The 26,125-nt window shown below is 38.6% G+C and overlaps 1 protein-coding gene across 4 annotated transcripts in view; it reads left to right on the top strand.

Annotated features, from left to right (window-relative positions):
- FAM21 (Family with sequence similarity 21) overlaps positions 1 to 26,125 on the top strand; it is a 1,354,861-nt gene that overhangs the window by 461,644 nt on the left and 867,092 nt on the right. For all 4 annotated transcript variants that reach the window (XM_090388854.1, XM_090388862.1, XM_090388870.1 and 1 more), the window contains exon 8: positions 3,455 to 3,516. In XM_090388854.1, coding sequence (XP_090244980.1) covers positions 3,455 to 3,516 — 62 coding nt within the window. The remainder of the gene's footprint in view (positions 1 to 3,454; positions 3,517 to 26,125) is intronic.

A 26,125-nucleotide genomic window follows, 5' to 3' on the forward strand; every position in this document is an offset into this window, starting at 1 on the left:
AATTTTTCCTTTATGCACAATTTCAGCCATACTACCACTAGCTTGCAGCGTCTTCACAGCTGAATTATATGCCATTAAGTAGTGCTTAGTAAGATTATTGAGCTTTCCATCTCATCTGCCATAATTTACACAGACTCCCTCAGTGCTGTCTCTGCCACAAGGAATAATTTCTCCTATTCTCATCCTGCATTGAAACAGATTCATTCCCAGCTATTCTCCTGCAGTGTCCACTTAGCCAATCAGTTTTTGCTGGATCCCTGGCCATTCTGGCATTCCGGGAAATGAAAGTGCTGACTTTTCCGCTAAATATCCCCTCTCTCTCACAGCATCCTCAGGTTCCTTACACTTACTATAAGTCTGTCATACACAAAGTGTGCTACAATAAATAGGCACAGATTGGAAAAGTAACACCAACAACAAACTTTACTAGTTAAAAGAAGATCCAAAGCTGTGGCTGTCTGGCTTCCGATGAAACAGACAAGAGGAAGTGGTACTGGCAAGACTCAGAATTGGATACGCTCATCATACTCATCTCTTCCTATTACTGGGAGAAAACCCCCCTCAGTGCTCATCCTGTCAGATGCAACTTACAATCCGTCATTTTCTGGTTGATTGTCCCTTACATTCAACCATCTTGTCAAACACTTTTCAGTCACACTCCACATTGAATATATCACCTGATTTATCTCATTTCTTAGGAAATGAAGCAAATATTGAAGAACTTTTATTATTGTATCTAAAACATATTGGCTTATACAGAAGCATATAATTTAACATCTATAACAATATGCTTCTTGTGAATAAACAGTGAACAGGTACAATTTGGCCTTGGTAGCCCTTGTGTTGTTAAACCCAGTAACAACAATAATATTATATGTGGTAGTCTTTGGGGTTTGGTGTTACTTTAGAAAATTGTTATATATATACAGTATTTATGTTGTTAGCTCATACAGTGTAATTTTTAATAAACCAGTTTTATTTTAGTATAATTTTTATTTAAACAGTATTACAGACAAGTTAGAGAGACACACACAGACTAGGATTATTAGCAGCTGCAGGCAGAGGTGTAAGGGAAAAATAAAGAATAGAGATGTAGGTGTAAAGTCAAGGCAATGTCTGGTGTACCTGCAGAAGAAAAAAATTTCTATTTTTGGGATGGTTGATAATAAGCATTACAAAATAATCGATCTTGAGTTGGAACACAGTTTCTTTTCAAAGCATCATATAATATGTGTTTATAAAATTTTAACAGCTTTTGCCACAAGAAAGATTGAAATATCCAAAACAGCTTAAGCTACAAGAAGCGTTAAATCACTTCTAAAACTTCTAAAAGATCTCTCTCTCTCTCTCTCTCTCTCTCTCTCTCTCTGTGTGTGTGTGTCAATAGTGTCCTGAGATCCCGAGAATGCTGGATAAACAATTCCATACTGTATATTGTTGAAGCCTTAAATATAATCTTGCGGTATCATCAGCTATATACCTTAAAACAAGAGCCTGTTTTATCTGCTGATTTAAGAAAGTGTGTGTACAAAATGAAAAAGTTTTTAGATACACAAGGTGTGGCAATAAAATTTCCAGACCAGTGAAATAAAAAGAACAGAGTGAAGGAGCTCAAAAATGGTTTTATTTTTTATTCAAAGTAATTACCACCTGATCAAATGTGCTTATTACACTTTTCTAAAAGGTTCGGAAAATAGTCAATGAAGACATCCAAAGAGATGATGTTTGAAATCTCTTTCCAGGGTGATACTGCCTTTTTAGGGTAATCTCCCCCCCCCCCCCGTTGTTTGTTTCGGGATTTTTAGGCGCATTGGCCATAGTGTGCCCTCCACCCCCACCCCTGGGAAACAGAAGGAAATCTGCTGGCCCTAGATTGAGAGCGAGTAGGGCAGATGGTTGGTATATAAAATGCCACATGTTTTGTTAGAAATGTCGTCACAACAAGTGCAGAATTGGCAAGGGCATTGTGCAACAAGAATGAGCTGCCTTTTTCTTGATATTGCAGCCTCACCTAGGAAATATGTTTCAATAGTCTTTGAAGTACCTGTGTATAGAACACAACATTGAATCTCTCACCTTAGGTACAAATTCCTTGTGAATTTGTACTTAAGGTGATCTACCTAAGATGCTGATCATGTCAAAAAATATGATCAGCATTTTCTCGATCCTTGACTTCTGTAAACAAAACTGTTTGGGCATTGGTGATGATTTTGAAGTGCACTACATGCTCTGGTGTTTCATCTCTCGGTTGTACTGAAACACTCAACACTCATCTCCATTGAGAGTACAGTTGAGGAAATTAGGATTGCCTTGGTAAGTCTGGATGAAGTCATTAACACCCTTACATCCATAACCATGTACACCATTCAAGCACACTGGTGAGACTTAACATTTCATCACAATAAACAGTTTTTAATATTTTATATGTTTCTATTGCAGATGTTCCCAATTTAAAGCAAAATTTAATAATCATCTGTAACTGATGAGACAACAGCATCAGTCTGGGAACTGTATTGCCACACCTTATATCTCATGTACACTACAATATATACTTGACTCCAATTGGCAGAGTAAATTATTATTATAGCAGTAGTAGTATCGGCAAATAATACAAGAAAGGAAGCTTATACAGCATCAGCAAAAAAAATAAAATAAAATAAAAAATAAAGCCAACACTTCCCAATTCGCCTGCCCATCTCTTCTAACAGTTTATCTAGTGATCCAAGGCCAGATGTGAGTTTGTTCCAAAAATCAACCACCCTTTGGCTGAAGGCAAATTTACACACATCTGACCTGCAACCATCCTTCCTCAATTTGAATTAATGTCCCCCTCATGTGTGTAGTCTGAGCAAGGGGAAGAATTCCATCAGTAGTGAGTCGCTCAATCCATTCAAGGCCTTAAACACTTCCTTGCAGGTGCTTGGTCTGCAGATGCTGCAGTTTGCAAAACCGAAGCATTTCCTGGTAAGAACACCCTTTTGTTGTTCTCTGCACTTGTTTCAACAGATCCATGTACTTCCTAAAATATGCAAAAAAAAATGCAAGCATGTGCAATGCCATTAAAAATACATTTGGTTTGGTTTAAAATACATTTTTTTAATACATTAAAAATACATTTAGTTACTGATTTTTATAATAACTGTTTTTTTGCCATTATTTTCAGGAGTGTATGATCCAGTATATGTGCCAAGCTGTGCTGGTCTTACCTTTCTCTGATAACTTTTAGCAGTTATATAAGACTTGAAGTATGCATATATATTTAAACTAGAATCAAAATGTTGCTACATTTATATTATGTTGCTGTTTTCTGTTCAGCATTTATACCCTACTCATAGATGGGCACTGCACTTGTCTTCTTTATATGCATATATGTATTTATATGCATGCTTAGAATGGACATATGTGTATGTCCATTCTATAGTTCTGATATAATGTGAATCTCCTACAATTGCAGAAAATGACGATATCAGAAGCAGAGAAAATGAGAGTGAGAAATCCTCAGAAGAGTCAGAAAGTGTAAGTTTAAAATTGCAGTTGCTAAATAACACCTAAGATAGTTTGATTTTAAAGCAAATAGGTTTTGTATTCGAAGTTACCCAAGTTCTTCACACTTTTTAATTTTTTTTAAAAATTTTAATAATGAAATTTGAAACTCCAACTTCCAATTATGACACTATTGTTAAATGTTTTTGCATGTTTGTTACAATATTGTTACATATATTATCCCCAGGGGCTCACATCTGGTGAGTATGGGCTTGGAACACCCAGAATACTGAGCTGGATATCATCATTCTTCTCTTTCTTGGTGATTCCCTTCTACTTCTGACTCTTGTTTTCTCTCTCTCTCAGGGTAATTCAGAATTTTTTATTTTTTTATTTTTTTTGCTAAAAAAAAAAAAAAAAATATTATTAGCCATATGATACAAAGAAGCCTCAGACTTCTTTGCATCATATGGCTAATAATAATACTAATATCGAGAAAGATAAATAAAACGTCATAAAACAATTAGAGAAAAATGGAATATTATTTAATATTTTAAGAATCATTATGAAACCTGGCACTGCTTTTCATGAGGAAAATATTCTGTGTCCAGTATCGAGGGCATAGCACTTTAAACTGAATCCTCAAGATAGCCATTGGTAATATATAGTCTTGTACATTTTTCATCATGGAAATACTTGACTGCAGATTTATTTGGCTGAAAAGATATATACATTTGGTGAGCACTAGGAATCTTATGCTCTCCTAGTGCTTAACCTATGCACACATTCTTATGCATGTATGCATGTCTGTAATTGTATGTATTCTTTGATCACTTTGCCTGGAAAGAACACCAGGGTTTCTTGGAGATGAAACCTTCAACCCTTGGCAAAGACCCACTAACTTAGCCGTGTTGAGATAAAAGAGTTCCTACTGTTTTCGTGGGATTTGAACTCGTGGAATTTCCATATGGCATTTGGAAGAAAGGTGATTATAACCACCATGCTACCTGTGAGAAAAATGAGTTCCTTTCTCCTTTGGATGTCCCATTCTTGTTTCTGTTGCAGCTTCCCTAATTTAAAACAATTTGATGAAATTATGTTGCCACTAAAAATTACACATTTGAGAATGTGATGATACACAATCACATAAAACACTTATTTAGTGAGTTATTTGTGAGTTACTTAGGTCTAGTTGAGTCACCACCAAATGCAGTGACAACTTGTAACTTGATATGGTAACATAATTTCATGATATAAAGTCATTTCCCAAACTTTGCAGTTATATCCAGTATATCTTTAGGCATGGCCGATGATGTGATGCTGTATTAGCATTAGTAGAGGCATATGATGCAAGAAAGCAAGCTTATGCAGCATCAACCAAAAAAAAAAAAAAAAAAAAAAAAAAAACTTCCCATTTCACTCACCAATTTTACAATTTTTTATGTTCTTCATTAAATTTATTTAAGCTATCAACTTCCACAACAGCAGATGGAAGTTTGTTCTGACAATAACCCACTGGCTAAAGACAAATTTTTGTTCATCTATTCTATAACTGTCTTTCCTCAATTTGAGTTTTTGTCCCCTCAGGTTTGTAATTTGAGCAAATGGAAGAATCCCATCAGCATTGAGCTGCTCGAAACATTCAAGGCCTTTTACACCTCAATCAAATCACCTCGCAGGTTTCTAGTCTCTAAATGCTTCAATTTGCAGAATGGAATAATTTTTTGGTAAGAGCACTCCTTTGTTCCCCTCACCAACCTTGTTGCCCTTCTCTGTATTCGTTTTAGCACCTCTACATCCTTCCTAAAATGAGGCCTCCAGATATATATGCAGTATCCAAGGTGTGACCTGACCATTGCCTTATACAAGGGGATAATCATCTCCTTATCCCTGCTAGCAACGTTCCTGAATATCATTGAATAGACACCGCTACCTGCTCTGGCAGCCGGTTCAGAAAAATTCATATTTGACTGCACAATTACCCCATGTCTTTTTCATTCTCAACTACCCTAAATGTAGTACCACACAGTTGGTACATTTCTCTCTGGTTAATGCTACCCATATGCAAAACTTTGCATTTGTCAATGTTAAACTTTAGTTGCTACTTCTCAGCCAATCTGTCCAAATTTTCTAGATTCTGTTGCATTAGCACACTACCGTTACTGTCATTAACAACCCTGTCAACCTTTGTGTCATCTGCAAACATCGACATTAACCCTGATATACATTCATCAATGTCATTGATAAATATACAAAACAAAAATGGGCCCAACATCGACCTCTGGGTGACTCCACGAAGGGCAGTGTCCATTGATTAACACTCTCTGTCTTCTCCCACTCAGTGTACTTTTATCCATTGTAGCAACTTGCCCTTAATACCATACTGCTGCAGTTTGTACAGTAGTCTTCCATGTGCAACAGTATCAAAAACTTTCCAGAAATCTAATTATACAATTTCAAAATTAATTTTTGTATACTGTTCCTTTGTGACAACATTATAGTATCCAGTCAAACTGGCCAGACGAGATTTCCCCTTAAATAACCCATGCTGTGTCTGAATTATTCCTGCAGTCTTTTCTAGATGACCCCATTATTTTCGCTGACTCCATTATTTAAACTAACAGTTCTGAATTGATGATCAGTGGGGACCTGAGTCCAAGGATGCTCTCATAATTATGGCTGAGGGTTTGCTTACTTCCTTTGCTGTCTCCTTTAATATAACTGGATAGATCCCATCCACCCCACGTGGCTTTCTTATGTTTAACTTCAACAATTTCTCCTCCACTTTGCTCTCATTGATAACAAAATCATTTGACTCCCTGTTAGAGTTTAACAAACTTGTATTCTCCACTTCCTTACAGAATTCCTCATGTATGAATGTAGACACAAAATACTCATTCAGTTTGTCAGCTATCTGAGCAGGATTATCAACATTCGAACCATTGATATCAAGTGGACCAGTCTAATTCATCACCTTCCTTCTAGAGTTGATATAAGTAAAGAAGTCTTTGCTGTTTTTCTTTGCATCCTTTGCTAAAGATATCTTGTAATCTGTCTTCGCTTGCCTAACCTGCTTTGTGACATGGTTACAGACTAGCTTATATCTACCATAGGCTTCTGAGTTGCCTGATAATTTATATGCATCCCATGCATTTTTCTTTTCTGCCACTGTCTCATTAATTCATCTGACATCCATTTAGGCCTAAAACCTGAACTGTATTTCTTAGTTGGTACGAAAGGCCTAGTAGCTTCCAAGATTAATTGCTTGATTGATTCCCATTTAGAATTTGCTGTTGTACATCATCAGTAGGTCGCACTGTAAAGAATTTAAAAACTGTCTGGGACCACTGTAGTCACCTTTACGAAAGCAAAAACCCTTCCATTTACCCCTGATGGTAGTTACATCTTTAGATAAATCCCACATCAATACACTGTCATCCCTGCCACCTAGTAGTTCCTTTATCTGCAAATTCTTACTGCATGAATAATCAAATCAAGAGTATTACTCCCTCTAGTTGCCTCTCGAACATGCCACTGTAGAAGTCAATAATCCAAAAAAAAAAATCCACAAAAGCTAGTGTGCGTGTGATCAAAATACAAATTCCAGTCAATATCTGGGAAGTTAAATTCTCCATTATAAAACAGTCTGATTTCCTGGCCCACTCTATTTCTCTGTACAGTTGTTCATTATACTCATTAGAGTTATTAAACCTATAACACATTCCTATCCTCATTATTGCTTTCCCAGTGCTTATGTCTCACCATACAGACTCAACATTGCACTGTCCACCATATCAACTGAATCCAATGCCTTAAATTTTATGAGTTTCTTAACTAACAGCATAACAACCGCTCATCCTCACTTCCTATCCTGTCTTCCTATCCTTTCTGTACACATTGCACTAACCAAATTCCAATTCCACATTCTTTATATCTGTGACTCACATTGCTTATGTCTCACAAAACTGACTCAACTTGCACTACCCACCAATCTCAACTGGATGCACTGCCTTAGATTTTGTGTTTTTTAACTAACATCCTAACCCCTCCTCCTTTTATATCCTGTCTATCCTTTCTGTATACATTGCACTCCCCAAATTCCAATTCCGCATTTTTTATATCTGTGTGACACCACATGTGTGGTTTGCCAACAATATCTGCCTTTGATGCTGTCGCCAGCACTTCAAATTCATCAAATTTATTTACTCTACTCCTGGGATTTGTGTAAATGCACGCAGACAGAGGTAGAAGTAATTCTTGCATTAGTAGTAGTAGTAGTGGCATGTGATGCAAGAAAGCAAGTGAATGAGCTTATGCAGCATCAGCCAAAAAAAAAAAAAAAATCACACCATTCCCTCCAAATGCCTGTCCAGTTCCTCCTTAAATTTGTTTAACCTATCAACTTCCACAACGACAGATGGAAGTTTGTTCCAGCAATTAACCACCTGCTGGCTAAAGGCAAATTTCCGCACATCTATTCTACATCTGTATTTTCTTAATTTGAATTTATGCCCCTTTAGGTTCGTAATCTGAACAAGTGGAAGGATCCCATCAGAATTCAACGTGCTCAACCCATTCGAGGCCTTATATTATATACCTCAATCAGATCACCGCGCAGGTGCCTAGTCTCCAGCCACTGCAATTTGCAGAACTTAAGCCTTTGTTTATTTATTTTTTTATTTATTTTATTTTTTTTGGCTGATGCTGCATAAGCTTGCTTTCTTGCATCAAATGCCTCTACTAATGCTAATGCTCTCTTGGTAAGAGGATCCCTTCATTCTCCTTACCAATCTTGTTGCCCTTCTCTGTACACGCTCAAGCAAATCTACATCCTTCCTAAAATGAAGCCTCCCGCCCTGTATGCAGTACTCAAGGTGTGGCCTTATACAGAGGGACAATCACCTCCTTTTCCCTGCTAGCAAAATTCCTATATATCATTGACAAAACCCCATGACTTGCCCTGGCAGCCTGTCTGCATTGCTCAGAAAACTTCATATCTGAGTGCACAATTACTCCCAGGTTTTTTTAATTTTCTACAACCTTAAGTGTAGTACCACACAGTTGGTACATTTCTCTGGGGTTACTTCTACCCATATGCAGTACTTTGCATTTGTCAAGGTTAAACTTCAGTTGCCACTTATTAGCCCCTCTGCCCAAATTATCTTGATCCTGTTATAGTAGCACACTGCTATTACTGTCATTAACAACCCTGCCAACCTTTCTATCATCTGCAAACTTCAACACTAAGTCTGATATACCTTGATCAATATCATTGATAAATATACAAAACAACAGAGGACCCAACACCGAACGCTACGGGTCTCCACTAATAACATTAGTCCACGAAGAGCGGCACCCATTAATTACCACCCTCTGTCTTCTCTAACTCAACCATCCTTTTATCCTTTGTAGCAACTTACCCTTAATACCTTTCTGCTCCAATTTGTACAATAGTCTTCCATGCGCAACAGTGTCAAAAGCTTTCCTGAAATCCAAATATATGATATCAAAATTATTTTTTTGCATCCATTTCCTTTGTAACCACATCATAATATCCTATCAAATTTGTCAGACAAGACTTTCCCTTAACAAACCCATGCTGTGTCTGAATTATTGCTGCAGCCTTGTCTAGATGATCCTGCAATGCATCTTTAACCAGTGACTCCATTATTTTATCCGGAACAGAAGTTAAACCAACTGGTCTGTAATTACTTGTGTCACTCTTCGATCCCCCTTTGTGAATTAGGGATACAATTGCACATCTCCAGTCCGTGGGGACCTCCCCTTGAGTCCAAGGATGCTCTCATAATTATGGCTAAGGGTTTGCTTTGTTGCTTTGCCGCCTCCTTTAATATGACTGGATAGATCCCATCCACCCCAGGTGCCTTTCTTATGTTTAACTTCAACAATTTTTCCTCCACTTTGCTCTCAGTTATTACAAAATCATTAAGCACCCTGCTACAATTTGATAACCTTCTGCCATTTTAAAACCTTAATAACTCATGTGTGAATGTAGATGCAAAATACTCATTCAGTTTGTTTGCTATCTGAACAGGATCATCAACAGTGGAACCAACCAGGCTAGCCGGGTGGGTAAAGTGCCTGCCTAGCAACCCAAAGATCACGAGTTCAAATCCTGCCTCGGGCTTGGATCAAAGTACTGCAATCACCTTGGGAGGTGCATTATGGCCACAGAAGCCTATGCGCCAACAAACAACTACCAAAAAAAAAAAAAAAAAAATCAGCAGTGGAACCATCAATATCAAGTGGACCAATCAGATTCATCCCTTCCTTTTAGAGTTTATATAAGTAAAGAAATCCTTGCTGTTTTTCTTAGCATCTTTTGCCAAAGATATCTCGTAATCTTCCTTTGCCTGCCTAACCTTTTTTGTGACCTGATTACAGACGAGCTTATATCTACCATAGGCTTCTGGGTCGCTTGATAATTTATATGCATCCCATGCATTTTTCTTCTCTGTCACGAGTCTCATTAGTTCATTTGATAACCATTTAGGCTTAAACCTTGAACAATATTTCTTAATATGTATGAAACTTTTAGTAGCACCACGATTAATTTCTTGAATGCTTCCTACTTAGAATTTACTATTGGTAACATCGTCAATTGATCCCACTGTACAGTCCGTAGCCAGGTGGGAAGGAGCAGCAGCAACAGTACGTAGCACACGCTTCTTGATTAGACCCGGGGTTTGAGCCCGTCACCACCAAATACGGAGGATGCGGAAAGGTCAGGGAATGATTACCGCATATCCCGGAGCAATATGGCCTTAGTTGCTAATGCTCCTAAAAAAACCAAATAACTAACAAATAACATCCCACTGTACAGAATTTAAAAACTGTCTGAGACCACTGTACTCACCTTTACGGAAGCAAAAATTCTTTCCTTTACCCCTGATGGTAATTATATCTTTAAGTAAATCCCACATTAGTACACTGTGATCACTGTCACCTAGTGGTTCCTTTATCTACAAATTCTTAATACACAAATGATCACTGCTGATAACCAGATAAAGAGTATTACCCTCTCTGGTTGCCTCTCGAACATGCTGCTGCAGAAAACAATCATCCAATAAATCCACAAAAGTCTTACTAGTGTGTTTGTGACCAACCCACAAGTTCCAGTCAATATCTGGTAAGTTAAAATCTCCCATTATAAGACATTCTGATTTACTAGCCCACTCTATTTCTCTGTATAATTGTTCATTGTACTCATTCGAGTCATTAAGCCTATAACACACTCCTACTCTTATTTTTGCTTTCGCAGTGCTTATGTCACACCAAACTGACTCAACAGTGCACTGTTCATCTATATTAACTGGATACACTTCTTTTGATTTTGTGTTTCTTAATTAACAGCATAACACCTCCTCCCTTCCTATCCTGTCTATCCTTTCTGTACACATTATACTCCCCAAATTCCAGTTCTGCATTCCTTATATCTGTGTGACACCACGTCTCTGCTATCCCAACAATTTGAAGTGTTGGTCAAGCCTTTGATGTCTTGACCAACACTTCAAATTCATCAAATTTATTTACTATACTTCTAGCATTGGTATACATGCAAGTATACATGTACCTATCCTTATTATTAGTTGCCCTAACACATCCTATATACCCACCTGTTTCACGATGACTTCCATCAGTCTCTGAATCCCCCAGCACCCCTCGCTCCAGGTTGCTACTTATTGTAGTAGAAGTTGTGCAAGAATCACCTTCAGCTCTGCCTGCGGCTACTTTTAACCTTTTAGTCTATGAATCCCCCCAAGCTAGCAGTTTTCCGACCCACCTAACACTGCCTCGATAGCATCAGCAGATATTCTTGCACCCATTTTATTTAAGTGTATCCCATCCCTGTAGAAGCAGTCTCTCCTGTTAACAAGCACAGACCACGCTGAAAAAAATTCTACCCTTAGCCTTGCACATTCCCTCAAGGGCCTAATTGATCCACAAGGCTCTCATCATGTATTCCCTCCTATTGTGTTTGGGCAAAATTGCAGACACTTTCAAATTTAACCGTTACTCATGACTTTTTTGCAACATTGACCTGTACTTGTTAAGTAAATCTGCAGATCTCCTACTCTTAATGTCATTGGTGCCAACGTGTAGAACAATATCACCTTTTGTGCCCTTAAAAGATGATATATGCTTTACGGCGTCATCAACTTTTGCCTCTGGCAGACCTACCCTGGTCCTGTTCCATCTATCCTTTTTACACAATATATTCCCTGTCTCCCTGACAATAGAGTCACCAACGATAACTAGTTCCTTTGGGACCAGTGCATTCTGCCTTGGAGATTGCCGCTCTGTTGCCTGATGCCCAGGAGTGAACTCTGGCGTTGAGTTGGGCAGCTGAGAGCATGATGGGCCCCTCAAATTAATTTCTTCGAGGGAATGCTGAGTTAATGCCTAACTGATAGGATAGCATTTGTCAACAAAGGGCAGTGTCCATTGATAAGTACTCCCTTTGTTCTCCCACTGAACTATCCCTTTATCCATAGCAGTAACTTTCAGTTAATGCCACACTCAATTTGAACAGCACTCTTTTATGCGCAACATTATCAAAAGCTTTCCTAAAATATATCAGAATTATTTTTTGCATCCATTTTTTTTGTCACTGAATTATAATATCCAATCAGATAGGTCAGGCAAGGTCTCCTACTTAACAAACCCATGCTGTGACTGAAGGTTTAACTGCATTTTTGTCTAGGTAGTCCTGCATCCCTTCTTTCACCAGAAGCCCCCTTATTTTTTGTGGAACAGTTAAGCCAACAGGTTTGTAATTACTCCTGTTACCCTTTGATCCCCCTTTTGTGAATTGGAGATATATTCAAATCTCTCCATTTCACAGGGACCTCTCCTGAATCCAAAAGATGCTCTCATAAGGGTTGCTTATCCCATCTACACCAGGTGTCTTTTTTATGTTTAATTTTACCAGTTTCTCTTCCACTTTCCTCTCAATTATTACAAACCATTCAACTCCCCAATAAACTTCTGGCCTACCCAATTCTAAAGAATTTCTCGTATGCGAATGTAGATACAAAATACCTATTCAATCTTTCAGCAATCTGAGCAGGATCATTGACCGTTAAACCATCAAGATCAAGTGGCCCAACAAAATTCAACCACCTCCTTCTACTGTTAATATTAGTAAAGAAATCTCTGCTGCTTTTCTTGTAACCTGCCCTGGCAGGCCTAACTTCCTTTGTGACTTGATTGCTGGCTAGTTTATATTTACCATAGGCTTCTGTATCATCTGATAATTTATCTTCATCCCATGCATTTTTCTTCTCTGTCATGTGCATCAATAGTTCATCTAACATCCATTTAGGTCTAAGCTTTGAACACCATTTTTTAGTTGGTACAAAAAGCATTTAGCATTAGCATTAGTAGAGGCGTTTGATGCAAGAAAGCAAGCTTATGCGGCATCAGCCAAAAAAAAAAAAAAAAAAACCCACTTCCACTTCACTCCTCTGTTCGTTCAAAATACCTGTCCAGCTGAGCCTTAAACTTATTTAGGCTATCAACTTCCACGACAAGGGATGGAAGTCTGTTCCACCAACCAACCACACGCTGGCTAAAGGCAAATTTCCGCACGTCTATCCTACATCTGTCTTTCCTCAATTTGAATTTATGCCCTCTCAGGTGATTATTCTGAGCGAGAGGAAGAATCCCATCAGCATTGAGCATGCTCAAACCATTCAAAGCTTTATACACCTCTATCAGATCACCTCGCTGGTGCCTAGTCTCCAGACACTGTAATTTGCAAAACTTAAGCCTTTCTTCGTAAGAGCACCCCTTTGTTCCATTCACTAATCTTGTTGCCCTTCTCTGTACTCGTTCGAGCAGCTCTACATCCTTCTTGAAATGAGGCCTCCAGACCTGTATACAGTACTCTAGGTGTGGCCTGACCATTGCCTTATACAAGGGAATAATCACCTCCTTATCCCTGCTAGAAAAATTCCTATATATCATTGACAATACACCATGAGCTACTCTTGCAGCCCGTCTGCACTGCTCAGAGAACTTCATATCTGCCTGCACAACCACCCCCAGGTCCCTTTCATTCTCTACCACTGTCAGTGTAGTACCACAGAGTTGATACATTGCTCTGGGGTTGCTGTTTCCCATGTGTAGTACTTTACATTTGTCAATGTTAAACTTCATTTGCCACCTCTCAGCCCATCTGCTCAACTTTTCCAGATCCTGTTGCAGCAGCATAGTGTCAGTAGCGTCCTTGACAACCCTGCCTACCTTTGTATCGTCTGCAAACTTCGACATTAAGCTTGATATACCATCATCAATATCATTTATGAATACAGAAAACAATAATGGACCCAACACTGAGCCCTGAGGGACTCCACTAATAACATTAGCCCACGACGAGCAGTGTCCATTGATTACCACTCTCTGTCTTCTCCCCCTCAGCCACCCCTTTATCCACAGCAGCAATTTGCCTCCAATGTCACACTGCTCCAATTTGTGCAGCAGTCTTCCATGTGCAACAGTATCAAAAGCCTTTCTAAGATCCAAGTATATAATATCAAAGTTATTCCCTGCATCCAGTTCCTTTGTGACTGCATCATAGTATCCAATCAAATTGGTCAGGCAAGACTTCCCCTTAACAAAACCATGCTGTGTCCGAGCTATAACTGAAGTCTTGTCTAAATGATCCTGCAGTGCTTCTTTAACTAGTGCCTCCATTCATTTTCCTGGAACAGAAGTTAAACTCACAGGTCTATAATTACTTGTGTCAGCCTTTGATCCTCCTTTGTGAATTGGGGTCACATTTGCACATCTCCAGTCTGTGGGTACCTCCCCTGAGTCCAAGGAAGCTCTCATAATTATGGCCAAGGGTTTGCTTACTTCCTTTGCTGCCTCCTTTAATATAACTGGATAGATCCCATCCACCCCTGGTGCCTTTCTTGTGTTTATCTTCAACAATTTCTCCTCCACTTTACTCTCAGTTATTACAAGATTCTCTAGCTTACTGCTAGAGTTGAATACACCTCTGGCTTTCCCCTCGCTAAATAACTCCTCATGTGTGAATGTCGATGCAAAATATTCATTTAGTTTGTTAGCTACCTGAGCAGGATCATCAACAGTTGACCCATCGATAACAAGTGGACCAATCTGATTCATCCCCTTCCTTCTAGAGTTTACATAAGTAAAGAACTCTTTGCAGTTTTTCTTTGCATCCCTTGCCAAAGATTTCTCGTAATCTGACTTTGCCTGCCTAACCTCCTTTGTAACTTGGTTACAGATCAACTTGTATCTATCATAGGCTTCTGTGTCATGTGTTAATTTGTATGTGTCCCATGCATGTTTCTTCTCTGCCATATGCCTCATTAGTTCATCTGACATCCATTTAGGCCTAAACCTTGAACAATATTTCTTAGTTGGTATGTAAAGCCTAGTAGATTCCAAGATAAGTTCTTTGAATGCTTCCCATTTTGCATTTGCTGTTGGTAACATCATCAGTTGGTCCCACTGTATAGAATTTAAATACTGTCCCAGTCCATCGTAGTCGCCTTTACGAAAGCAATAACCCTTCCCTTTACCCCTAATGGTAGTTACCTCTTTTAGTAAATCCCACTTCAGCACACTGTGATCACTGCCACCTAGTGGTTCATTTATCTGCAGATTCTTAATGCATGAAGAATCACTGCTGATAATCAAATCAAGAGTATTCCTCCCTCTAGTTGCCTCCTGAACATGCTGATGTAGAAAACAATCATCCAATAAATCCACAAAAGCCTTGCTAGTGTGTGAGTGACCAGCCCCCAAATTCCAGTCAATATCTGGGAAATTAAAATCTCCTATTATAAGACTCTCTGATTTACTGGCCCACTCTATTTCCCTGTACAGTTTCTTATTATACTCATCAGAGTCATTAGGCCTATAGCACACTCCTACTCTCAATTTTGATCTCCCAATACTTACGTCACACCAAACTGACTCGATACTGCACTGTCCAGCGATGTCCAGTGGCTTCACTTCCTTGGATTTTATGTATTTCGTATCTAATAGCATAACCCCTCCTCCCTTCCTATCCAGTCTATCCTTTCTGTAGCCGTTGTACTCCCCAAATTCCAGTTCTGCATTCCTTATATCTGTGTGACACCACGTCTCTGATATCCCAACAATATCTGCCTTTGATGTTTTGAACAATACCTCAAATTCATCAAATTTATTTACTAAACTCCTAGCATTGGTGTACACGCAAGTATACATGCACCTATTTCTATTCTTAGCTACCCTAACACAACCCATGTGTTTACTTGTACCGCAATGACTCCCGGCAGTCTCTGAAATACAGTCTGTCCTCGTATAGCACGATAGTTGCGTTCCTAGAAAACCTCGTGCAATGCAAAATCGTGAAATATAAACAACAGGCCCTATGGGAAAAGTGGGGTTAGGTGCCGACCACCCAAGATTGAACTCACATTTGGAACCAAAACATTACCAAACACAATAAATAATCGGGTAATTTTAATCGTTATAAAATACTTACGTATTTTATAACGATTAAAATACGTAATAAAAATAATATTATATTATAATAAAGTATTTTTAGTATTTTTTAATACTAAAAAAGTATTTTATACGAATAAAATACGTATTTTATTCGTAAAAAATTTATTATATTAAATAAAATAGTCGTAATAAAATACTTACGTATTTTATAATACGTAATACGTAAGTCGTAATAAAATATTGCTAATGCTTTTGCTTCTATCGTAAGCAAACTTGCTTTTTGTTTGATTTTCTAACCAAAGAGATGGCAGCCGTTCCATCTCTTCCAATTCTTTGTGTCTTAATCTAATGGATTTTAATTACACTTTGAGTTGTTCCCGCTATGAAAGTTGTTTTTATTTTCTCTGCATTCTTTGTAATTCTCGGCATTGCCTCATTTAGGTCTGTAGCACGTGCAATATCACATGGTCTTTCATTTCGCTCAAAGCATTTCACAATTTCATATTTTTTCTCTATCGACAGAAGCGGAATGGCCATAAGCCTTACGGGGGAAACCACGGTGGGCCGGAGGCCGGTGTGATTTTGGCCATAAACCGTAGTATGAGGCCACTATAAATTTTCCCCGGTAAGAATTTTTGAGCCAGTCCGCCTCTGTTTATCCATATTGCTTTTTTTTCTCTCTCTGAATCTGCAGTGTCTTCGCCAGGACGCTTCCTTTTCACACCTTTTAAGTATTTTACTCATTTTTAGGGAATAAAGCACAATTACAAAACGAGGAGGCACGCTTGATACCCATAAACAAAGCTGCGCGCGTGTAGCAACTGAATAAACAACACTGTAAAGCCCGAGATACACTATTAACACCTCACAGTTTACTAAAGCACATTTCTAGGGGTTCCTATCATAAAACAATAAAAACATTTTCCAGTTGCGTTTCTACTAGTGGAATCTGTTATAAACTGGTAGTAAACTCGATCTAATTGCATTTGCAATTATATCGATAGCTGGAATTGGGTTGGTTTTTATGTTATTATGGTGAAATGTGTTTCCCCTTCACTGATATAAAACACATAAATACATTTTCAGAATCTCCTTCATTCCTATCGTGTTGCGTTCAGTTGGGGTGATTCCGCGTTCGACTGCCATTTCTTGTAAACACAAAGGCGAATCGTGTATAAGCGAATTCGGTTCGTGTTATATAAGATAACGTTCCCCTATTTATAAATCGTGTATGACCGAATTCGTGTAATGCAAACACGTGTTATACGAGGACCGACTGTATCCTGCATCTTGTTTTTCAGGCTTCTGCTCATTCCAATAGAAGCAGTGCAAGAATCTCTTTCACCTGTGCCAGTGGCTACTGTTAATCTATTCGTCTTTGTCTCCCCCCCAAGCTAGCAGTTTTCCAACCCACCTAACACTGCCTCCATAGCATCAGCAAATATTCTTGCACCCTTTCTATTTAAGTGTATCCCATCCCTGTAGAAGCAATCTCTCCTGTTAACAAGTACAGTCCAGGCTGAAAAAAATTCTACCCCTTGAGCCTTGCACAATCTTTCCAGGGCCGAATTGATCGACAAGGCTCTCATCATATACTCCCTCCTATCGTGTCTGGGCAGAATTGCAGACACTTTCAAATTCAACCCTATTTCACGGCTTTTTTTCAACAGTGACCTATACTTGTTTAGCAATTCTGCCGGTCTCCTACTCTTGATATCATTAGTTCCAACGTGTACAACTATATCACCTTTCGTGCCCTTAAAAAGTGTAGTTCCTTCAATGATTATTTCCTACCTTCCATTTAGAATTTGTTTTGCTATCGTTATTTGGTCCCAGAATTTAAAAACTGTCTGAGAACAGTTGATTTGGTCTCTCCTTTACAAAAGCAAAAATCCTTCACTTTACCCTTGGTGGTAGTTACATCTTTATGTAAATTCCACATCAGTACACTGTGATCACTGCCACATAGTTGTTCTTTAATCTGCAGATTCTAATGCATGAAGAATCACTGCTGATAATCTCTTTCATGCTGCTGTAGAAAACAGTCATCCAATCAAACCACAAAATTGGGGTTTTATTGGATAAATTGAATAAAACCACCAACTCAGAAGTTCCAATCAATATCTGGAAAGATAAAATCTCCCATTATAAGCCATTCCAATTCATTGGCCTACTCCATTTCTCTCTACATTTCTTTTATTATTATTATTAGCCATATGGTGCAAGGAGACCTGAGACCTTTGTTGCACCAGCTGAAAAAATAATTTTTGAGTTACCCTGAGGGAGAGATATAGAGAGAGAAAACAAGAGTCAGGAGTAGGAGGGAATCACCAAGAAAGAGAAGAATGATGATATCCAGCTCAGGACCCTGGGTGTGCCAAGCCCATACGCACCAGATTGTGGCAATATTGCACTGTCAACCCATATATCTGGATGCATTGCCTTAGATTTTCTGTGCTTGTTAACTAAGAGCATAGCTCCTACCCTCACCTGTCTGTACTTTCTGTATCTACTGTACTCCCTGTATTTATTTAAATTCTGCATCCCTTATATCTGAGTGATATAACATCTCTTATACCCCCCACTCCCACAATGTCTGCATTTGATGGTGTGACTAGCTCTTCAAATTCATCAAATTTATATACTGTGCTCCTAGCATTGTTTTGTGTGCAAGTATACATGCAGTTGTTCTTGCTTTTAGGTAAGCTAACACAACCCCGGGTTCTTGCATCTGGTGAATATGGGCTTGGCACACCCAGGGTCCTGAGCTGGATGTCATCATTCTTCTCTTTCTTGGTGATTCTCTTCTACTTCTGTCTCTCTCAGGGTAACTCGAGATATATTTTTTTTTTGGCTGGAGTAGCATAAGCCTCAGGCTTCCTTGCACACTATAGCTGATAATAATAATAATAATAATAATAACCCATGTATTTTACTATATCATCACCTACAGTAGGCCTTAAAACTCCCAGTACCTCGCTTTTTGAGCTGCTTCATGTTCCAAATAAGTAGTTGAAGAATCACTTTCACCTCTTCAGCTCTTGTTAATGTATTATTTTGTCTATCCCTACCCCCTCCTGAAGCTATAAGTTTTCGACTTACCTAACACTTCCTTGATAGCATCAGCAAATATCCCTTGCACCCCTTCTGTTTTTGTATATCCCATCCCTGTTGATGGAGTGTCTCCTGTTGATAATCACAGACCTCACTGAGAAATATTCTACCCCATGAGCCTTGCACAATCTCTCCAGGACTGAATTGATTTGACAAGGCTCTCATCATATACTCTCTTCTCTCATCTATGCAGAATTGCAGACACTCAAATTTAACCCTAACTCATTACTTTTTTTTCTTAACATTGCCCCTTCCTTTTTAAGTAAGTCCTTAGACCTCCTACTCTTACCATGTGCAACAGTGTCACATTTTGTGATTTTAAAAGATATCTACCCCACAACATCATCAACTTTTGCCCCTGCAGACATAGCCCGGCCCTATTCCACCTGCACAATCTCTCCAGGACTGAATTGATTTGACAAGGCTCTCATCATATACTCTCTTCTCTCATCTATGCAGAATTGCAGACACTCAAATTTAACCCTAACTCATTACTTTTTTTTCTTAACATTGCCCCTTCCTTTTTAAGTAAGTCCTTAGACCTCCTACTCTTACCATGTGCAACAGTGTCACATTTTGTGATTTTAAAAGATATCTACCCCACAACATCATCAACTTTTGCCCCTGCAGACATAGCCCGGCCCTATTCCACCTGTTCTTTTTGCACAATAAATTTTCTGTTTCCCTGACAATAGAGTTAACAAGAATAGCTACCTCCAGTGGGGCCAGTGCCTTCTGCTTTTGAAGTTGTCACTGTGTTGCCTGAGGCACAAAGTGGTAGTTCTGGCATTGAATTGGGCAGCTGAGAGCTTGATGAGCACCCCAACTTAATTCTTTCGAGGGCATCCACCCTATTCTTCAAGCTGTCTTAAGCAGTTGTCGGAACGCTGAGTTAATGCCTAATATCCTCACACACACACACACACACACACACACACACACACACACACACACACACACACACACACACACACACACACACACACACACACACACACACACACAAAGAAATTACTCTTAGCTTTATCATGCCCCCTTCCAAGTAACCCTCAAACATCGCACAAGTAGTGCATATCGTGAGTCTGTGATTTGGTGAATAACCACCCCCTGTCCATCCTCTCCCGAGTCATAGCACTCCTGCTGTTTCACCTCTTTGATCTGTTTCTCTGGCCTGAGGCATGAATGCTGTTCAAATTCAATTTATTTGAGAATGCTACACTAAAGTAATATACTTAAATGCAGTAATAATACTGTGCATCAGTTATGCAGCAATAATATGTATTGCTGTATATTTATATTATTGAATATGTACAGTAGAACGTCGGTTATCCATATAATTAATGTCAGACTTCTTCCGGATAGCAAAATTTTCTGGATACTCGAACGGAAGTAAAAAAGAAAAGGACTTTAATAAATAGCTTGAAAAAAAAAGAATTTATTTAATAAAAAAATAATAACCTATACATAAAAATGTGCTCATTTACATGTGTATGTTTATTCGGATAGGTATTTTACTACAAATTTTTTGGAAAAAAAAAATTGAAGTAATTTTTTAAAATAATGTTTGATCGTTTTTTTATATCACATTCTTCCGAATTTTCTGCCTATTTTAGTGCTGTTTCTTTTTATTGACATTTTACTGTAAAAAAACTGAGAATAATAAATCGCACAATTTTGGGCCAGTATTACTGTATTCTTGCCGAATTTGGATCTAAAGTAAACATAATATGAAATGAAGAGAACAAAATATGTCATGGAAAATTGGGTTCACAGAAGCAAATAACAAAACTCTATCACTCATCGTTTCTAGTCCTAATCCAACATTTCACCAGATATAAGACGTAAAAACAGACAGAATGCTCTTGTAGCATAATAAACATTTTTCTCAAATACTACCATTGATAAAAAAATAAAGAAGAAATAAAATAAGCCTTTCAAATTGTTTGGGATAACCAACCTTTTACTGTATTGAGATATAGAGTTTGTTTTTATGTGATAAGTTATTAAGTTTTCAATATTCATGTGAAATCACTAATACAAAGCTTCGTGTATATTTAGAATTATCTTACAAAATCTCTAGCTCAATTTAAAAATAAACTAACAAACATGACTACAACTATGAAGCTTTATAGAATATAATTTAATATGTTAATTTGATCAGTAAAGTGGCAGAATATTTCAAAAACGTATTTGTTTCCAGCAGCTCAAAATTCTTCAATTAGTACATGGATACTCTTGAATTTTGTAACCTAGCCATTCCATTATGCCTGATTACTACTGTGTTGAAAATTGGTTTACGCCTGTACATGTTTTTAGGGTATTCAAGAATTGGATTTTATATTCGGCGTATACGTCAACTTTAAAATTTAAAATGATTTTTAGTAGTACACTGAGTGAACAGAAATCACAGGATACCTACCTAGTAAAGGCTAGGCCCACCTTTCTCCCGGATAAGGGCAGTCACACGGCATGGCATTGAATCCACTATTTCATGAAAGCATTCCACATGTATCCATGCTTGCTGCACTGCTGTCCATAATCCCTAATTTCCACAGAATCACAAAGATCCTCTACAGGGTTCATGTCCGATGAATGGGGAGGCCAATTCTAACCATGTTCTAGTCATCAAGGCTCTGTGGGGAGGTGCATTGTCCTGCTGGAAAAGTCCATTGCGCTGTGGGTGCATGATGACCATGAAGTGTGATGCAGATGGTCTGCAGGGAGGGACACATAACCTGAACCGTTTAGAGTGGCATCTAGACATACCAGAAGTTCCAATGTGTGCCAGTTCAACATGCCCCAGGCCATTATTGACCATCTACCTGCCTGAACAGTTCCTTGTTGATATGACAGGTACATAGCTTCATGCTGTTTCCACCAGATAGGCACCTTCCCTTCCGCTCGAAATAACTGTAAACGGGACTCATTTGACTGGGAGACTTGTCTCCAATCACCCAAGGTCCAGTTCCAATGTTCACCCAGTTGAGGCAAAGGAATATCATGAGTCCTCCTGTGTCGTGGTGTTAGCAATGGGACTCTGGTGGGTCACCGGCTACCATAACCTATTGTGCCTGATGATTGCCTGATGGCCTTGGTGGAGACTTTTCTGGCATCTCCTTCGTTGAAGTCAGTGGTGATCTGTGCCACTGTCGCTCTGGTTGGCTGAAACAATGTGAGACATGACCATGTTCATACACCACCTTTCTCCACTCACAGCACCATCCACAATGAGATGTTATTCCAGAAATGGCGTATTCCCAATATACTCTTGATACCGTCGAATGGGGATAGTGCAATTTCCTCCTCCACGATAGAGTGACCCATGCATCGGGCACCCACTGTCATCCCTCTTTCAAAGTCAGTTAACTCACTGCGTTTATCTATACCCATCGAATTACCGTCTAAGTGAATGCAGTGCCTATATACCTGCCAAGTGGTGAGTTGATCCACTAGTGAGAGTGGTGACAGCATTGCGTCATTTAAGTTGGCTTATACACTGAAAAGTGTATAAGCCAACTTAAAACTTTAGATGATTTTTTAGTGCTTCAAGGGTCAACTTATCTGCAAGCATATATTGTAATTGTCAGATTGATATAACCTTCCTAGATAGCAAAAGTAGCCGACCCACTTCTTCACTCTGATTCTATTTTACTGCTAGTAATAGTATTATCTATTACTATCTGTTACTAGCAGTAATAAGATAATAAGTAAACAGCTTGAACACCAAATATTCTTGCACCCTTTTTATTTAAGGGTATCCCATCCCTGTAAAAGCAGTCTTTCCTGTTAATAAGCACAGACCAGGCTGAGAAAAATTCTAACCCTTGAGCCTTGCACAATCTCTCCGGGGCCGAATTGATTGACAAGGCTCTCATCATATACTCCCTCCTATCGTGTCTGGACAGAATTGCATACACTTTTTTAATTTCAACCGTAACTCACGGCTGTTTTCAACATTTACCTGTATTTGTTAAGTAATTCCTCCGGTCTTCTACTCCTAATATCATTAGTGCCAATGTGTACAATAATATTATCTTTTGTGCCCTTAATGCATGATATCTGCTCCACAATGGCATCAACCTTTCCCCTTGGCAGACATACCCTGGTCCTGTTCCACCTATCGAATGACCACCGCATATCCCGGAGCAATATGGCCTTAGTTGCTAATGCTCCTAAAAACCAAATAACAAATAACCTGTTCCACCTATCCTTTTTGCACAATATATTCCCCGTTTCCCTGACAATAGAGTCACCGACAACAACAACTAGTTCCTTTGGGACCAGCGCATTCTGCCTTGGGGGTTGCTGCTGTGTTGCGTGATGTTCAAGTGCAAACTCTGGCATTGATGTGGGTAGCTGAGAGCTTGATGGGCCTCTCAATTTAAATCCTTCAAGGGCATCCACCCTGTCCTTCAAGCTCTCATATAGGACCATAACAACGCTGAGTTTGTGCCTAATATCCTTACATTCCTTACATTGTTCACAAAAAGACATTCCCCTTGGCAATATCATGTCCCGTTCCTGATTCCTCCACAAACATTAAACAAGCAATGCATTTCAAAAGGCTGTGATTCAGAGGACAAACCCCCCCACCCCAGTTCTTCCCTAAGCCACAGGACTCCTATTATTTTTTGCCTTTTGCTTTGCTGCTCTGGTAGAGTCATGATTTCTATTCAATTTCAAAACAAAATATAACTCTAAACTTATATTCCCAAGCAGTTATAACACTATATATATATATATATCCAAAGAAGAAAAATTTAGTCAGGAAACACTTGTTATGATGAACCAAAGGCGAAAAATGAAGAGCAAGATAAACACTGACAAGGAAAAAATTGAGTATACTGAGTTATGCAAAGCCATTAGAAAGAGTCTCAGAGAGGACATAAGAAGATTTAACACAAGAAAAGTAGAATAAGCATTAAGGGAAAACAAAGGATTTAAATCAGCAGCCAGGAGCAGTAATACAGAAAGACAAATGATACTGAAACTGAAGAATAGTGATGGTGTACTTATAAACAGCAGAGAAGGCATAATTCAAATAGCAGAAGACTTCTACAGAGAATTATACAAGGAGCGAGGGAATGATGCCAGCAGTGGGGAAGATGGATTACAAAGTAGCAACACATACGACATACCCGATATTCTTCCTGATGAGGTAGAACATGCATTGAAGAAAATTAAGAATCAGAAAGCCCCGGGGGAAGATGAAGTTACTGTAGAGTTGTTAAAATTGGGAGGAAGAGACATAACACAAAAACTGGCAAGGTTCTTCACAAAGTGCATTAGAAAAGGTGTGACACCTAAGCAGTGGAATAATGGAATCATAGTTTTGCTGCATAAGAAAGGAGATAAATCAGAAATTGGAAATTATAGACCAGTTAGCTTGTTATCCAACATCTAAAAGTTGTTCACAAGGGTCATTACTAACAGATTAGAAAGAATACTTGGTGAGAATCAACCAAAAGAGCAAGCTGGCTTTAGGACAGGATTCTCAACTATGGATCACCTTCATGTAATATCACAGCTAATGGAGAAAGCAGATGAATATAAAACACCATTATGCCTGGCATTTGTGGATTATGAAAAGGCATTTGACTCCATACAGCATAAGGCAATGTTTCGGGCACTGGAAAGACAAGGCATAGATACCCCACATATTATGATTTTGAAGAAAATATATGAGAGTTCTACCTCCTTTATTAGACTAGACAAAGACAGTAAGAAATTTAAAATCGAGAAAGGAGTTCAACAAGGAGACACAATATCTCCGAAGCTGTTTACTGCTGCCCTTGAGGAAGCTTTCAGAAGATTAGACTGGTCGCAGAAAGGAGTCAGTGTGAACGGAGAGTACCCAAACCATTTACGATTTGCAGATGGCATTGTGGTCATAAGCCATGATCCCAAAGAATTAGAGGAAAATCTTAATCAGTTATGCACAGTTAGTAAGGATTTTGGACTAAAGATGAATATGGCTAAAACAAAAGTAATGACAAGTATGCCACAGAAAGGGAAATAATGATTGAAGGAGCAGTAATTTAAAAGGTGGAGTCAAATACTTATCTGGGACAAGTTATTAGCTGTAATAATGATAAATGGCTGGAAGTCAAGAGAAGAATAAATTTTGGATGGATAGCATTCAGGAAATATAGTCCCATACTGAAGAGCAATATCCCAGTTTGTCTGAAACATAAAATAATGAACCAATGTATACTCCGCACCATGAGTTATTGAAGTGAAACTTGGGCACACACACACCAAAAGAATGGAAGAGAAGCTGAGAACTACACAGCGAAGAATGGAACAAATTATATTGGGTATCAGACTGTTAGATAAGAAGAGAAACACATGGATTAGGCAGCAAACTCAAATAAAGGACATTCTTATCAAAATTAAAGAACTAAAATGGTCTTAGGCAGGACACATAGCTCGAAGACATGACGACAGATGGACTAAGAAAATAACAGAATGGTACCCAAGAGGAGCTAGAAGAAAACCTGGAAGACAACGGCAGAGACGGGTAGATGAAATTCATGAGTTTGTGTGTAGTAAATGGATGGCCATTGCACAAAACAGAAGGAACTGGAAAGTTGCTGGAGAGGCCTTCATCCTGCAGTGAATTGAAAATGGCTGATGATGATGATATACAGTCTGGCCTCGATTAACGCGATTAATTCATGCCGCAAATGCATCGCACAAAACGGAAACGCATTAATCGAATATAATAATCAATAGGAAAAATTATAATTGGTCCTTGACCTTCTGGAATGTCCATAAAGAATTTTAAAAATACCTTTTAAATAACTTTTTAACTGTATATAATGTAAAAGATAATGAAAATAATTATGGAATTAAATGTTTATTACCTAAAACAGCAGTTCTTAAACTGTGCGCCGCGGAATATTTTAAATTTTCGAGGGAAACACAGCGATACTCGACATCTCTCGGACACCGTGCGAACTACTAGCTCGAGGTAGTTCACAGTTTCAGCATTTCTTATTAAGTCATTTAGACCTAAGTACTAAACGAAACTGTT

The sequence above is a fragment of the Mastigoproctus giganteus genome, chromosome 2 (assembly GCF_048544385.1).
Source record: "Mastigoproctus giganteus isolate SK-2022 chromosome 2, ASM4854438v1, whole genome shotgun sequence".
Taxonomy (NCBI): Eukaryota; Metazoa; Arthropoda; class Arachnida; order Uropygi; family Thelyphonidae; genus Mastigoproctus; species Mastigoproctus giganteus.